The following is a 15,168-nucleotide window of genomic DNA, read 5'->3' on the forward strand; positions in this document are numbered from 1 at the left end:
ACTCAGAGCCAATGACTTCAGGGCTTTAAACTGGCTACCTGAGCGTTCCAGGTCAATGATTTATCTACCATGCCACCACTGGTCAAGCTATTTCTTATTAAGATCTAGGGTCTCGGCCCTGGCCGGTTGGCTCAGCGGTAGTGCGTCGGCCTGGTGTGCGGGGGACCCGGGTTCGATTCCCGGCCAGGGCACATAGGAGAAGCGCCCATTTGCTTCTCCACTCCCCCCCCCTTCCTCTCTGTCTCTCTCTTCCCCTCCCACAGCCAAGGCTCCATTGGAGCAAAGATGGCCCGGACACTGGGGATGGCTCCTTGGCCTCTGCCCCAGGTGCTAGAGTGGCTCTGGTCGCCTCAGAGCGACGCCCCGGAGGGGCAGAGCATCGCCCCCTGGTGGGCAGAGCATCGCCCCTGGTGGGCATGCCGGGTGGATCCCGGTCGGGTGCATGCGGGAGTCTGTCTGTCTCTCCCCATTTCCAGCTTCAGAAAAATACCAAAAAAAAAAGAAAAAGATCTAGGGTCTCATTCATAAAATAAAAGCAAATCTTTGAGGTGAAGGTGTACAAATTGGTAGTTACAAAACAGCCATTGAGATGTACAGTATAGCATAGGGAGTAGAGGGGGTCCTTGGGTTACAACACAGCTCCATTCCTAAGACAGTGACGTAACCTGAATTTTGGTGTAAGTCGAAACACACCCTAGCCTAAATCACTTACCTATCCTAACTGGTACATGCTGTTAATGCTGGTCATCCAGCCACAAAACTAGCAATCTTTCCATCTCAATCATTAAGCCACTTCACTGTTTAGTAATCAGTCGATTTCACAGGGGCTGATCCCTTTACATGCTCTAGATTAGTCTTTATCCTTGATCATTGTTGCTACAGTAGAGTGGCTAAGGCTTAGCACATGGCCAATGTTCATCGCTGATTCTCCTTTTTCTGATCTCTTTACAATGTCTAATTTCACTTCTATTATGATGGCATTCCTCTCCATTGAAGCACTATCAGCTGAAGACTCTGACTTTTTTTTTTTTTTAATTTATTTTTTTATTTTATTATTTTTTTTATAAATTTTTATTAATGGTAATGGGATGACATTAATAAATCAGGGTACATATATTCGAAGAAAACATGTCTAGGTTATTTTGTCATCAAATTATTTTGCAAACCCCTCGCCCAAAGTCAGATTGTCCTCCGTCACCCTCTATCTAGTTCTCTGTGCCCCTCCCCCTCCCCCTAACTCTCTCCCTCCCTCCCTCCCATGTCCTCCCTCCCCCCCCACCCTTGGTAACCACCACACTCTTGTCCATGTCTCTTAGTCTCATTTTTATGTTCCACCAATGTATGGAATCATGTAGTTCTTGTTTTTTTCTGATTTACTTATTTCACTCCTTATAATGTTATCAAGATCCCACCATTTTGCTGTAAATGATCCGATGTCATCATTTCTTATGGCTGAGTAGTATTCCATAGTGTATATGTGCCACATTTTCTTTATCCAGTCTTCTATTGAAGGGCTTTTTGGTTGTTTCCATGTCTTGGCCACTGTGAACAGTGCTGCAATGAACATGGGGCTACATGTGTCTTCACGTATCAATGTTTCTGAGGTTTTGGGGTATATACCCAGTAGAGGGATTGCTGGGTCATAAGGTAGTTCTATTTGTAGTTTTTTGAGGAACCACCATACTTTCCTCCATAATGGTTGTACTACTTTACAGTCCCACCAACAGTGAATGAGGGTTCCTTTTTCTCCACAGCCTCTCCAACATTTGCTATTACCCGTCTTGTTGATAATAGCTAATCTAACAGGAGTGAGGTGGTATCTCATTGTAGTTTTGATTTGCATTTCTCTAATAACTAATGAAGCTGAGCATCTTTTCATATATCTGTTGGCCATTTGTATCTCTTCCTGGGAGAAGTGTCTGTTCATGTCCTCTTCCCATTTTTTTATTGGATTGTTTGTTTGTTTGTTGTTGAGTTTTATGAGTTCTTTGTAAATTTTGGATATTAGGCCCTTATCTGAGCTGTCGTTTGAAAATATCAGTTCCCATATAGTTGTCTGTCTGTTTATTTTGATATCAGTTTCTCTTGCTGAGCAAAAACTTTTAATTCTGATGTAGTCCCATTCATTTATCTTTGCCTTCACTTCTCTTGCCATTGGAGTCAAGTTCATAAAATGTTCTTTAAAACCCAGGTCCATGATTTTAGTACCTATGTCTTCTTCTATGTACTTTATTGTTTCAGGTCTTATATTTAGGTCTTTGATCCATTTTGAATTAATTTTAGTACACGGGGACAGGCTGTAGTCGAGTTTCATTCTTTTGCATGTGGCTTTCCAGTTTTCCCAACACCATTTGTTGAAGAGGCTTTCTTTTCTCCATTGTGTGTTGTTGGCCCCTTTATCAAAGATTATTTGACCATATATATGTGGTTTTATTTCTGGGCTTTCTATAGACACTCAGACGAGTGTCTATTTTTCTGCCAATACCATGCTGTTTTGATTATCGTGGCCCTATAATATAGTTTAAAGTCAGGTATTGTAATGCCCCCAGCTTCATTCTTTTTCCTTAGGATTGTTTTGGCTATTCGGGGTTTTTTATAGTTCCATATAAATCTGATGATTTTTTGTTCCATTTCTTTAAAAAATCTCATAGGGATTTTGATGGGAATTGCATTAAATTTGTATATTGCTTTGGGTAATATGGCCATTTTGATTATATTTATTCTTCCTATCCAAGAACAAGGAATATTTTTCCATCTCATTGTATCTTTTTCGATTTCCCTTAACAATGCTTTGTAATTTTCATTATATAGGTCCTTTACGTTCTTTGTTATGTTTATTCCTAGGTATTTTATTTTTTTTGTTGCAATCGTGAAGGGGATTATTTTTTTGAGTTCGTTTTCTAATATTTCATTGTTGGCATATAGAAAGGCTATGGACTTTTGTATGTTAATTTTGTATCCTGCGACCTTACTGTATTGGTTTATTGTTTCTAATAATCTTTTTGTGGAGTTCTTCGGGTTTTCGATGTATAGGATCATATCATCAGCAAAAAGTGATAGCTTTACTTCTTCTTTTCCGATATGGATGCCTTTTATTTCTTTGTCTTGTCTGATTGCTCTGGACAGAACTTCTAGCACCACGTTAAATAAGAGTGGAGAGAGTGGACAACCCTGTCTTGTTCCTGATTTAAGGTAGAAAGTCCTCAGTTTTATGCCGTTTAATAGGATGTTGGCTGATGGTTTATCATATATGGCCTTTATCATGTTGAGATATTTTCCTTCTATACCCATTTTGTTGAGAGTCTTAAACATAAAATTGTGTTGTATTTTATCAAAAGCCTTTTCTGTGTCTATTGATAAGATCATGTGGTTTTTGTTCTTTGTTTTGTTGATATGGTGTATTACGTTAACCGTTTTGCGTATGTTGAACCATCCTTGAGATTCTGGGATGAATCCCACTTGATCATGATGTATTATTTTTTTAATATGTTGTTGTATTTGGTTTGCCAGTATTTTGTTTAGTATTTTAGCATCTGTATTCATTAGAGATATTGGTCTGTAGTTTTCTTTCTTTGTGCCATCCTTGCCAGGTTTTGGTATGAGGGTTATGTTGGCCTCATAAAATGTGTTTGGAAGTATTGCTTCTTCTTCAATTTTTTGGAAGACTTTGAGTAGAATAGGAACCAAGTCTTCTTTGAATGTTTGATAGAATTCACTAGTATAACCGTCTGGGCCTGGACTTTTATTTTTGGGGAGATTTTTAATAGTTTTTTCTATTTCCTCCCTGCTGATTGGTCTGTTTAGGCTTTCTGCTTCTTCATGACTCAGTCTAGGAAGGTTGTATTGTTCTAGGAATTTATCCATTTCTTCTAGATTGTTGTATTTGGTGGCATATAATTTTTCATAGTATTCTACAATAATTCTTTGTATATCTATGATGTCTGTGGTGATCTCTCCTCTTTCATTTTGGATTTTATTTATTTGAGTCCTGTGTCTTTTTTCTTGCCAAGGGTTTGTCAATTTTGTTGATCTTTTCAAAGAACCAGCTCCTTGTTTTATTGATTTTTTCTATAGTTTTTCTGTTCTCTATTTCATTTATTTCTGCTCTGATTTTTATTATCTCCTTTCTTCGGCTGGTTTTGGGTTGTCTTTGTTCTTCTTTTTCTAGTTCCTTAAGGTGTGAAGTTAAGTGGTTTACTTCGGCTCTCTCTTGTTTGTTCATATAGGCCTGAAGTGATATGAACTTTCCTCTTATTACTGCTTTTGCTGCATCCCAGAGATTCTGATATGTCGTATTTTCATTTTCATTTGTCTGTATGTATCTTTTGATTTCTGCGCTTATTTCTTCTTTGACCCATTCATTTTTTAGAAGTATGTTGTTTAGTTTCCACATTTTTGTGGGGTTTTCCCCCTCTTTTTTGCAGTTGAATTCTAGTTTCAAGGCTTTATGATCAGAAAATATGCTTGGTACAATTTCAATTTTTCTAAATTTGCTAATATTGTCTTTGTGGCCCAACATATGGTCAATTCTTGAGAATGTTCCATGTACACTAGAGAAAAATGTATACTCTGTCGCTTTGGGATGAAGTGTCCTGTAGATGTCTATCATATCCAGGTGTTCTAGTATTTCGTTTAAGGCCACTATATCTTTATTGATTCTCTGTTTGGATGACCGATCTAGAGCCATCAGCGGTGTATTGAGGTCTCCAAGTATGATTGTATTTTTGTTAGTTTTTGTTTTAAGGTCAATAAGTAGCTGAGAAGACTCTGACTTTTGTCTAGGAGCCATGATAAGAGCCATAAAGTTGCCAAACAAAGCAACACAAATGGAACACTTGCACTTTTTTTTTTTTTTTTTTTCATTTTTCTGAAGCTGGAAACAGGGAGAGACAGTCAGACAGACTCCCGCATGCGCCCGACCGGGATCCACCCGGCACGCCCACCAGGGGCGACGCTCTGCCCACCAGGGGGCGATGCTCTGTCCATCCTGGGCGTCGCCATGTTGCGACCAGAGCCACTCTAGCGCCTGAGGCAGAGGCCACAGAGCCATCCCCAGCACCCGGGCCATCTTTGCTCCAATGGAGCCTTGGCTGCGGGAGGGGAAGAGAGAGACAGAGAGGAAAGCGCGGCGGAGGGGTGGAGAAGCAAATGGGCGCTTCTCCTGTGTGCCCTGGCCGGGAATCGAACCCGGGTCCTCCGCACGCTAGGCCGACGCTCTACCGCTGAGCCAACCGGCCAGGGCACACTTGCACTTTTAACAGTCTAAAATGGCGTAGGTAAATGTACTGGAGACGCCAATTCCCTCACTCCCCTGCACACACCCAAACTAGTTTGCCCCTGTAGTCCATAAGCACCGTTCTAATGGCACTGGAAGCTGAAACATCCACGATTCAATCCTTTAAAGTTTTTTAGGGGAGTGAGCATCATAAACTTAAAATGTCGTATGTCAAGACCATTGTAACCCAAGGAACCCCTTGATAACCAATAATACTGTGATAACTATATATAGAGAGTGCCAGGTGTGTATTGAAAATATTAGGGGGAACACTTTGTAAAGTATATGATTATCTAACCACTATACTGTACACCTGAAATTAATACAAAGTAAAATTGAATGTAAACTGTAATTGAAAGAAAAAAGCAATCTTAGTATAGTAGTACCCCTTTGTCCACAGGGGAGATGTCCCAAGACCCCTGGTGCATGCTTATGGATAGTACCAAACCCTATATATACTATGTTTTTTCCTATATATACACATTGATGATAAAGTTTATCAGTTAGGCACAGTAAGAGATTAACAGTAATATAAAATTGAACAATTATAATATACTGTAATAAAAGTTATGTGAATGTGCTGTCTCTTCCTGAAAACATCTTACTGTACTGGACTCACCCTTCTTCCTGTGACATCACAATGACTACATGAGGAAATGAAGTGAGGTACTCCGAAAAGCATACAATTTAAAACATGCATTGCTTGCCCTCATCAGTTAGCTCAGTTAGTAAGAGCATTGTCCCAAAATGGGGCACTTATGGGAAGCAACCAACAAATGCACACCTAAGTGGTATAACAAATGAATGCTTCCCTTCCTCTCTAAAATTAATTTTTAAAAAAGACATGAGTTGTTCATTTCTGGGATTTCCCATTTAGTATTTTCTAATCACCATTGACCACATGTAATGGAAACTGCAGATAAAGCGGTACTACTGTATCTAAGTATATCAACATCCCAGTTGGGGTTCAGAAACAAGTATTGAGTACACACATTCAGGAATGTGTACTGGCAAGAATGAAATAGTCTATTCCTTAAGGGACTTGAGTGAGCTGGTTCCCAAAACTCAGACATGGTCAATTAGAGTCCAAAGGGGATATAGGACTCTTAACAATACAGAATCTCAGTCTTTAGAATGTGAACACAAGGGCAAAAGTAGGCCAGGAATTCAAAGTTGGGCAAGGACTTGTTACATTTCTTCTGTTTCAGGTTAAGACTCTTTCTACAGATAAGATCAGGGTTAAGGCCCTGGCCAGTTGGCTCAGCGGTAGAGCGTCGGCCTGGTGTGCGGGGTACCAGGGTTTGATTCCTGGCCAGGGCACATAGGAGAAGCACCCATTTGCTTCTTCACCCCGTCCCCCTCCTTCCTCTCTGTCTCTCTCTTCCCCTCCCACAGCCAAGGCTCCATTGGAGCAAAGATGGCCCGGGAGCTGGGAATGGCTCCTTGGCCTCTGCCCCAGGCGCTAGAGTGGCTCTGGTCCCGGCAGAGCGACACCCAGGAGAGGCAGAGCATCGCCCCCTGGTGGGCAGAGCTTTGCCCCTGGTGGGCGTGCCGGGTGGATCCCGGTCAGGTGCATGCGGGAGTCTGACTGTCTCTCCCCGTTTCCAGCTTCAGAAAAATACAAAAAAAAAAAAGATCAGGGTTAAGCATACACATTGGATAAAGTTCAGGGACAAAGGGGTGGATCCAGTAGTGAAGAAAAGAGGGTTACAAAGGGACTCCCGTAGGACCTGAAAAGGAAGCCAAGATGGTTGCTTTGTTACAAAGACTCCTAGTTGCTCTAGTAACCCCAATACATGTTGTATAAATACATTTTTTATTAATAGTATCCCATCAATAACTATTTTTGATTGTGTGTTTTGGGGTTTTTTTTTACAGAGACAGAGAGAGAGTCAGAGAGAGGGATAGTTAGGGACAGACAGGAACAGAGAGAGATAAGCATCAATCATCAGTTTTTTGTTGCGACACCTTAGTTGTTCATTGATTGCTTTCTCTTATGTGCCTTGACCACAGGCCTTCAGCAGACTGAATAACCCCTTGCTCGAGCCAGCGACCTTGGGTCCAAGCTGGTGACCTTTGCTCAAAGCAGATGAGCCCACGCTCAAGCTGGCACGTGGGCAATCTCGGGGTCTCAAACCTGGGTCCTCTGCATCCCAGTCCGACGCACTGTCCACTGTGCCACCGCCTGGTCAGGCCCATCAATGATTATAATGTTACATTTTGCTGGACTTGAGAGATTTCTTACCATTAAGATGTTTATGGAAGAAAGTTTGAATTTGCTGCCATGCATCTACATGTGCCCTTGAATGAGCCTTTGCCTCACCTCCACAGAATACTGCTACACCCATTACTGCATGCACAAAGGCTCTGGAAGGAGGAAAATAAGGTGGGTCAATATAATGACCAGTTCCTGGGTAGTAGATTATCTGGGGTCTGTCTTTCCCATGTGCCTGTAACCGTTCAGAGGCTATATGAGCATAGAATTCACTATTCCAGGTACCATCATCCAGGCCAACAATAAACAGAAAGGGCCCCTGGGCCCTTTCTAATGGAATAATACTTTGGTGATAGGGTTCCTCCAGTGGATTGTTCCAAATATTCCTGACATCCAAAAGGTCCGACTCAGTGGTTGTTTGTTTCCTTGGATCACTGCCAAGATCAGGAATAATCATATCCTTGTAATGCAGAGGAGTTATCGTGTTGGCCACACAGGTATTGATAAGTACAGTGGCTGAGATTCTCTTCAATAAAGAGGCCATTGAGAGACACAGGTCACCTCCTTTGGAGAAGCCAAGAAGCCCAACACCAGGGCCTTTCACCTGATGATCAGAAAAAGGGAGAATAAGCCTAGAACTCATAAATAGAGGACATAAACAGTGATTTTATATTCTCTAGGTATTTTTCTCAAGTAATTTGCTTTCCTTCCCTATGAAACAATCTACAAAGTTCAATTGTGTCTTATAATAGGAAAATCAATTGATTTCTTAGTACATAGGCCCTCCACTAATATTTATGGGGTCTGGGTTAAGAATACACAGACCCATACACCCTATACCTAAATATTTAAAGGTTATAAATCAAATGAACAAACTGTTAAATATATTACTTTCTTCTACCTTGACAAATATGCTTTCACAAGAATTTGTAAGACTCAAACTTAAAATCTTGGAACTCCTTGGAGTTCTGCACTGGAAAATGGCATAGGGGAGAACCAGGCCCTGGCCCCAATCTCTGATCCCTGAGTTTCTCCTCCTCTTCCATCCCTGGCTCCGTCATGCACCTTGAGGGGCTTCTCACACTCATGTGGGTACCCCAGTCAATATGTTAAGGCCGAGGTGTATTAACATTGAAGGACTCTGAGAAGAGGCACAGAGCCTGGATACAGGATCAGTATTGTACAGCAGAGAATTCTGGGGCTCTAGATCCCAAAGGCATGGTGAGGTAGGGCCACATGGGTTCCAGGTGGACACATTTTCTTGGTCCCTTGAACTCCTGACCCTCTGGGCAAAGATACAGCCAAAAGAAGGCCAGAGTGTGGCCATCTAAAATAAAGGATCCAAGGAAGAAGCCCCTTTTGCCTGGGTATGAGGGCAACACTGCTAGTATTGATATATACTGGGCTCTTCTTTTCCCTGGGGGCCTATCTCCCCTAAATAAACCAATCATCACAGTTCAAGATCATCTAGGTTTCAGCAGCTATACTAAAAGACTAGTCCTGGAATATTAACAGTTAGACCAGCCTACAGACCTTGCAAAACACCTAGTTCCTTAACATGAGAATGATTGGGTCTCTAAGTTTGGACAGTGGTACAGAGTATGTACTCATTTATTATCCCTAACAAAATGTTTTACAGGCAGTCCCCAGGTTATGAATGAGATAGGTTTCTGAAGGTTTGAAAATGTTTAAGTATCTACATGCACAGAAAGGTAAAAATAAATACCATGTTAAACACATGTCAAAGTTGCATTTAATAGGCAAATGTACCTATTCCAACTTACATACAAATTCAACTTAAAAACAAATCAACAGAACCTATCTCATTCATAACCTGGGGGCTTCTGTATTTAATTTTCCACTCTCAGATAAGAACTTTCTCTACAAAACCCTAATACCATTATCACACTTGAATAATGATTCCTTAATATCATAAAATACAGAAACTCCAGTCAAATGTCAGCAATTGTCTCAAAAAAGTCTCTTTCTACTCAAATTTCTTATCTACACACTCACATTAATCTTAAAAATGAAAAAAACTGACTCTCAGGGAGGGCGATTGCCTTATCCAGGATCACAGGCCACTTGGTAGTAGATGTAAAACCAGAACTCAAGGTTAGTAACTTTTTAGTCCAGCTCTTTAAATTATGGTCAAGAACAAAAGGGAACTAAACGGTCAATTTTTAAGAAATTAGAGAGAGATGGGTAAAATGGAAATATTAGTCACTTTAATAACACTTTTGAAGGAGCCTTTGTGTCTCATGGCACACCTGCTGTCCCCAGTGTCCTGGTAGGGCTTTTGGACCCAGCCCTGTGTCTGCTCTGACTCTCCTCTACATTCAGGAGAGCACCAGAACCCACCTTTGGATGCTGCAGCATAAAGTCCACGGCTTCTTCAAAGTACTCCAGGTGCATATCAGTCAGCTCTTCAGGGAGGTCTTCAAATCTGAAATAAGCCAGAGCAAGCACAGCAAAACCATGTCCGGCCAGGAGGCTGGCCCTGTATTCACAAAGGCCACCAATACCTCCAAACAGATCGATGATCCCAGGGAAGGGCCCTGCACCTGGACAGGACCACAGATCATAAGGAGCTTTAGACTCCAAGAGACATTCTTCGGTTTCAGATTTTGGTAGTCACGAAAGACAGGTGTTTTTTTTTTAATTAATTTATTTTTACAGGAACAGGGAGAGAGTCAGAGAAAGGGATAGATAGGGACAGACAGACAGGAATGGAGAGAGATGAGAAGCATCAATCATCAGTTTCTCGTCGCAACACCTTAGTTGTTCATTGATTGCTTTCTCATATGTGCCTTGACTGGGGGGCTACAGCAGACCGAGTAATCTCTTGCTGGAGTCAGCAACCCTGAACACAAGCTGGTGAGCTTTTTGCTCAAGCCAGATGAGCCTGCGCTCAAGCTGGAGACCTCGGGATCTCGAACCTGGGTCCTTCAGCTTCCCAGTCCGATGCTCCATCCACTGTGCCACGCCTGGTCAGGCGAAAGACAGGTTTTTGAAGCAAGGAAGTTGAGGGTGTGGGGGCTACTGGAAGAACCCTGTTTATTTTAACTTTTATTTTTTAAAATAACCTGTGGGGAAAAGGGAGAGGAGACAAATGCCTTATTTTCTCCAGAATTTTCCAGATATTTTCACAGAACCACTATAATATTAATATAAATACAGCTGACCCTTGAAAAACAGGTGAGTTAGGGATGCCAACGACTCTGAAGTAAAAAAAAAAAATCGCAGTATAATTTTTGGCTATAGTTGTCCCTAGTTATCTGTGGGGAATTGATTCTAGGACCCCTCCAATTATCTAAATCCACAGATGCTCAGGTCACGTGTATAAAATGGCATAGAACAATGCATACAGTCAGCCTGCGCATCTGTGGATTTCCAGGCAGGGGTCAAAAATACTGTTTTTGTTCCATGGTTAAATGAACCCGCAGATGCGTAACCTGAGGATATGGAAGGCTGACTGCATATTTATTGGGGGGAAAACCCCACTTATAAGTGGACTCGTGCAGTTCAAGTCTATATTGTTCAAGGGAAAACTGTAAATGACATTAGAAATCACATATAATGAGATGCACATTTTCTACCAAACTCTCTTTCTTATTTTCTTTTTTTTTTTTAAATTTTGAGCAAACCCCAGCTGGGTTGCTTGGTTAGAGCATCATCCTAACATGCCAAAGTTACAGGCTGGATCCCTGGTCAGGGCACATAAGGAACAACCAAGAAATGCATAAGTAAGTGCAACAGAAAATCAATGTTTCTCTCTCTCAAATCAATAAAAAAATATTTTTAAAAAAATCTACATGACTTTGGTGGCATAGAGTGTCGACCTAAGGTCTCAGGTTCAGAACTCTAGGTCGCCGATTCAGTACAGGCTCATCCGGCTTGAGTGTGGGACAGCTGACTTGAGTGTATAATCATAGACATGACCCCATGTTGCTGGCTTGAGCCCAAAGGTCACTGGCTTGAAGCCCAAGGTCACTGACTTGAGCCCAAGGTCGCTGGTTTGAGACACCCCTTTTCTCCCCCCACCCTCAAGGTATGTATGAAAAGCAATCAATGAACAATTAAAGCGATGCAACTACAAGTTGATACTTATCTCTCTGTCTACCTCTCTCTCTCAAAAAATAAATAAATCTTTGAGAATGCTTTGAGAGCTATAAAGCACTCTCTCTATATAAGTGATTATTAGAACATGCTCCCCAATACCTTATACCAGTGGTCCCCAAACCCTGGGCCGCGGACCAGTACCGGTCCGTGGGCCATTTGTTACCGGTCTGCAGAGAAAGAATAAATAACTTACATTATTTCCATTTTATTTATATTTAAGTCTGAACAATGTTTTATTTTTTTTTAATGACCAGATTCCCTCTGTTACATCCGTCTAGGACTCACTCTTGACGCTTGTCTCGGTCACGTGATACATTTATCTGTCCCACCCTAAAGGCCGGTCCGTGAAAATTTTTCTGACATTAAACCGGTCCCTGGCTCAAAAAAGGATGGGGACCACTGCCTTACACCCTCTGCTCATCCTAAAGAATGCCATCCCTAAATGTGCCATGTTCTCTCGAGCCCCTGAAAATGGTATACACTATTCTGCTTCCGTCTATACCTTTTTGATGTGGTTGACTGGTCACTCCTCACATCTGAGTTTAGATTTTCCATGCTGGAACACTTCCCTAGAACCTTTCACACTCTCCCCTCCCAAAGCTAAGTTAGTCATTCATATGTTCCCAAGAGTACTCTGGTCCTGTACTTCCCTGCCTTGGCACTCACCACACTAATTATAGGTGTAAGTAGATGCCTGTGTAGAGGCAGATTTAATGGCCCCAACTTCTGAAAGTCCCCACAAAACACCAATTTTACACTTTTTTTTAATGTAAGGGGCCCAATATTTTCTTCTGGGCCCAGGGCCTCACACTGACCTTAATCCGCCTCTGTGCCTGTGTCCTCTATTAGGCTATAAGTGCAGAAAGGCCATGTCTGACTTCGCTAGCCACTGCATCTCAATATGTACCACAATCCTTAACACATATTTATTAAATGATTGAACCCTTCCACAGTACCCTATTTACAAAAACTTTTGAGACAAAAATAAGATAAATTTTAAGTGTGCCACCTAGTAGACACTGAAATAGTTAACACTTAAGATTGACTTTACTGGAGTATCAGATACCATGACTGGGTGGTGATTTTTTTTATTAATGGAAGTGTTTAGGAGATTCTTATTGAATTAGCCCATATGGTTTATTGAGCTTCTATTATATCCCTGTGCAAACCTCTAGGAATATTTAGCGATGTGTAAGACCCAGTTCCAGCCCCAGGAGTTGAATGGATAGTCACTAAGGCTGTAAATTGTTAGAGCTGTGAGAATAAAACAGGGCCTCTTGTTTTGGAGAATATTCACAGAATTCCATTTAGGAGTTCTGTAAACTGTGGCAACTCTAGGACTTCTCACTTGACCTTAGCCAAAAGGCTGAGAGACCATCCAGCATTTCTCTACAGTAAGGGTTTCAGTCAGGAATTTGACTGGAAGGGGTGGGTCAGGAGTCTTGTTTTCAGGCCCTTGTTACCTTCCAAGCACCTTGTTTAACTTAGACTAGGGTTTCTCAACCTTAGCACTAGAGACATTTTCAGCAAGATTTTTGTTGAGGGGCTGTCCTGTGCATTGTGGAAGTTTAGCAGCATCACTGGCCCCCTACCCACTATATGACAATAATACCATCCCCTCCATTGTGACAGTCAAAAATGTTTCCAGATATTGCCAGATGGAGCGGAGAGAAATCACCCCAGGTTGAAAACCCCTGGCAGACTGTTTATAAAATAGTGGAGGAGGTCCATCAGGGTTTTTTTTTTGTTTGTTTGTTTGTTTTGGATTATGGGGAACTGGCTCTATCTGTGGGTTTTAGCCTCTTGGAAGTTTGATGTAAAAGGAGGCAAAAATCACTCTCAGGCACCTGCAGAACTCATTGCTTAATATCGCGGTGGCTGGCACAGTATCTCAGTAAATATATGTTATATGCACTTTTTATCATACAGCTACCAGGTGTTCCCAAACTACAGCCCGCGGCCATTTGTGGCCTCCTGGGGCGATTTATCCGCCCCACACCCCCCACCGCCCGCCGCCGCACTTCTGGAAGGGGCACCTCTTTCATCGGTGGTCAGTGAGAGGAACACTGTATGTGGTGGCCCTCCAACGGTCCGAGGGACAGTGAAGTGGCCCCCTGTGTAAAAAGTTTAGGGACCCCTGCTCCAGGAAGTGCCATGAAACTTGAAGGAAAACTTCCACTCAGAATCCACGGTAGACTCTGGAGCGCAGGGATCGGTTTAGGGAAGTTCCACAATCACTTAGTTCCCAGCCCAGGCAAGAGGCCGCGCTGGGTCTTGGACTCCACAGAATACCTGGGGAAGCAGCTCACTCACCTGGTGGCAGGAAGAGCGTGGCTCGCACCCGTCCCTTGCGCACCGGCTCCCGCCGCATCCCGGGAGCAAGGAAGTGGCGCTCGTGCACCGCCTGGCACAGCAGCCGCCCGCCCTCGCCCTCGTGACCGTCGAGCACCTGCAGCTCCACGACAAAGGGCGTCTGCACGTCCCGCTTCACCAGCCGCACTAAGGGCTTCTCGGGCTCCAGGGCCCAGAGGAACCCCATGGGCTCAATCCCCACGTAGCTGCCGCCCAGCGCGGGCGCGCGAGCCAGGTCCAGTTCGCCACCGGCGTCGGCGCGGTAGCGCGCGTGGGCACGAAAGAGCACGTCCTTTTCGTCGCGCAGGGACGAGCGCAGCGTGACCAGCTGCTCCGGGGCCAGACCGCGTACGACGATGCGCACGGGCTCGTCCCAGCAGCAGTGGCCCGCGGGCTCCAGCATGAAGGTCGCAGCCATCTCGATCTCGGAGAAAATGAGCGGCTGGGCTCTGCAGGGTACGAGGCGGGGCCTGGTATCCGTTCACCTCCCAAGAGGATCAATCGCTATTGGAACCTTTGCACTCCCTACTGCCATTGGGCAGAAATGTTGACAGTAAACTGCTGTGCGAGGCATTCTAGAATTCGAGTTAGTTCATTAGCGTCTGAACGGAAGAAAGTGTCTGCTAAAAATTAAGTACTAATCCTGCAGTCAGTCCAATGAGGTGAGTGTCGAAATAGAGGTACAAAAACCGTTGAGAGCTACAGGATTGGGAAAGATATGGACAGTTCCAAGAATGTGGGAGTTTTAAAAAGCACTTCAAACGTATACAGTTGACCTTTGAACCAGGGGTGAAGGTGGGTAGGGGCGTCGACCTCTCTCACAGTTGGGAATCTGTATATAATTAGTAATTCAGGGAACAAGTGGAGAAACAGTCCTAATCCCGGCCTTACCCCTCAATCTTTTACCAAGCCTTTTTCTTGAGCTAAGGGTGCCAAGGGCGGCTTCCAGAGCAGGTAGATGGTGATGGTGTGAGACTCACCTGGATTCCAGTTTGATGCTGCATCTTAATAGTGTGGTGATCCTGAGCAAGCTACAGGATTAAGCCTGTGAATCCAGTTTCCTTATCTATAAAAGGTTTGTGACGACCACATGGGCTAACATATGTAAAAATACTGCCCTGATACACTTATAGTAGGTGCTCAGTGAGTATTGTTCCTACTCACAAATCTGGTCATAGACGGTGTCAGTGTTGAGATGTATCAG

The 15,168-nt window shown here is 43.1% G+C and overlaps 1 protein-coding gene across 2 annotated transcripts; it reads right to left on the reverse strand.

Moving 5' to 3' along the window:
* Positions 1 to 7,068: 7,068 nt before the first annotated feature.
* Positions 7,069 to 14,393, reverse strand: LOC136335938 (acyl-coenzyme A thioesterase 6-like). Of its 2 annotated transcripts, none has more exons than XM_066277181.1 (3): positions 13,926 to 14,393; positions 9,852 to 10,054; positions 7,069 to 8,094 (listed from the first exon to the last, which is right to left on the reverse strand). In XM_066277181.1, the coding sequence occupies exons 1-3, from the start codon at positions 14,380 to 14,382 to the stop codon at positions 7,489 to 7,491; spliced, it is 1,266 nt and encodes a 421-aa protein (XP_066133278.1). In that variant the 5' UTR covers positions 14,383 to 14,393; the 3' UTR covers positions 7,069 to 7,488. The 2 variants fall into 2 exon arrangements, with proteins under 2 accessions (XP_066133278.1, XP_066133279.1); XM_066277182.1 differs by having other exon boundaries at positions 9,852 to 9,936; positions 13,926 to 14,058.
* Between the last annotated feature and the right edge of the window lie 775 nt (positions 14,394 to 15,168).

This window comes from Saccopteryx bilineata, chromosome 4 (assembly GCF_036850765.1).
Source record: "Saccopteryx bilineata isolate mSacBil1 chromosome 4, mSacBil1_pri_phased_curated, whole genome shotgun sequence".
NCBI classification, from domain to species: Eukaryota; Metazoa; Chordata; class Mammalia; order Chiroptera; family Emballonuridae; genus Saccopteryx; species Saccopteryx bilineata.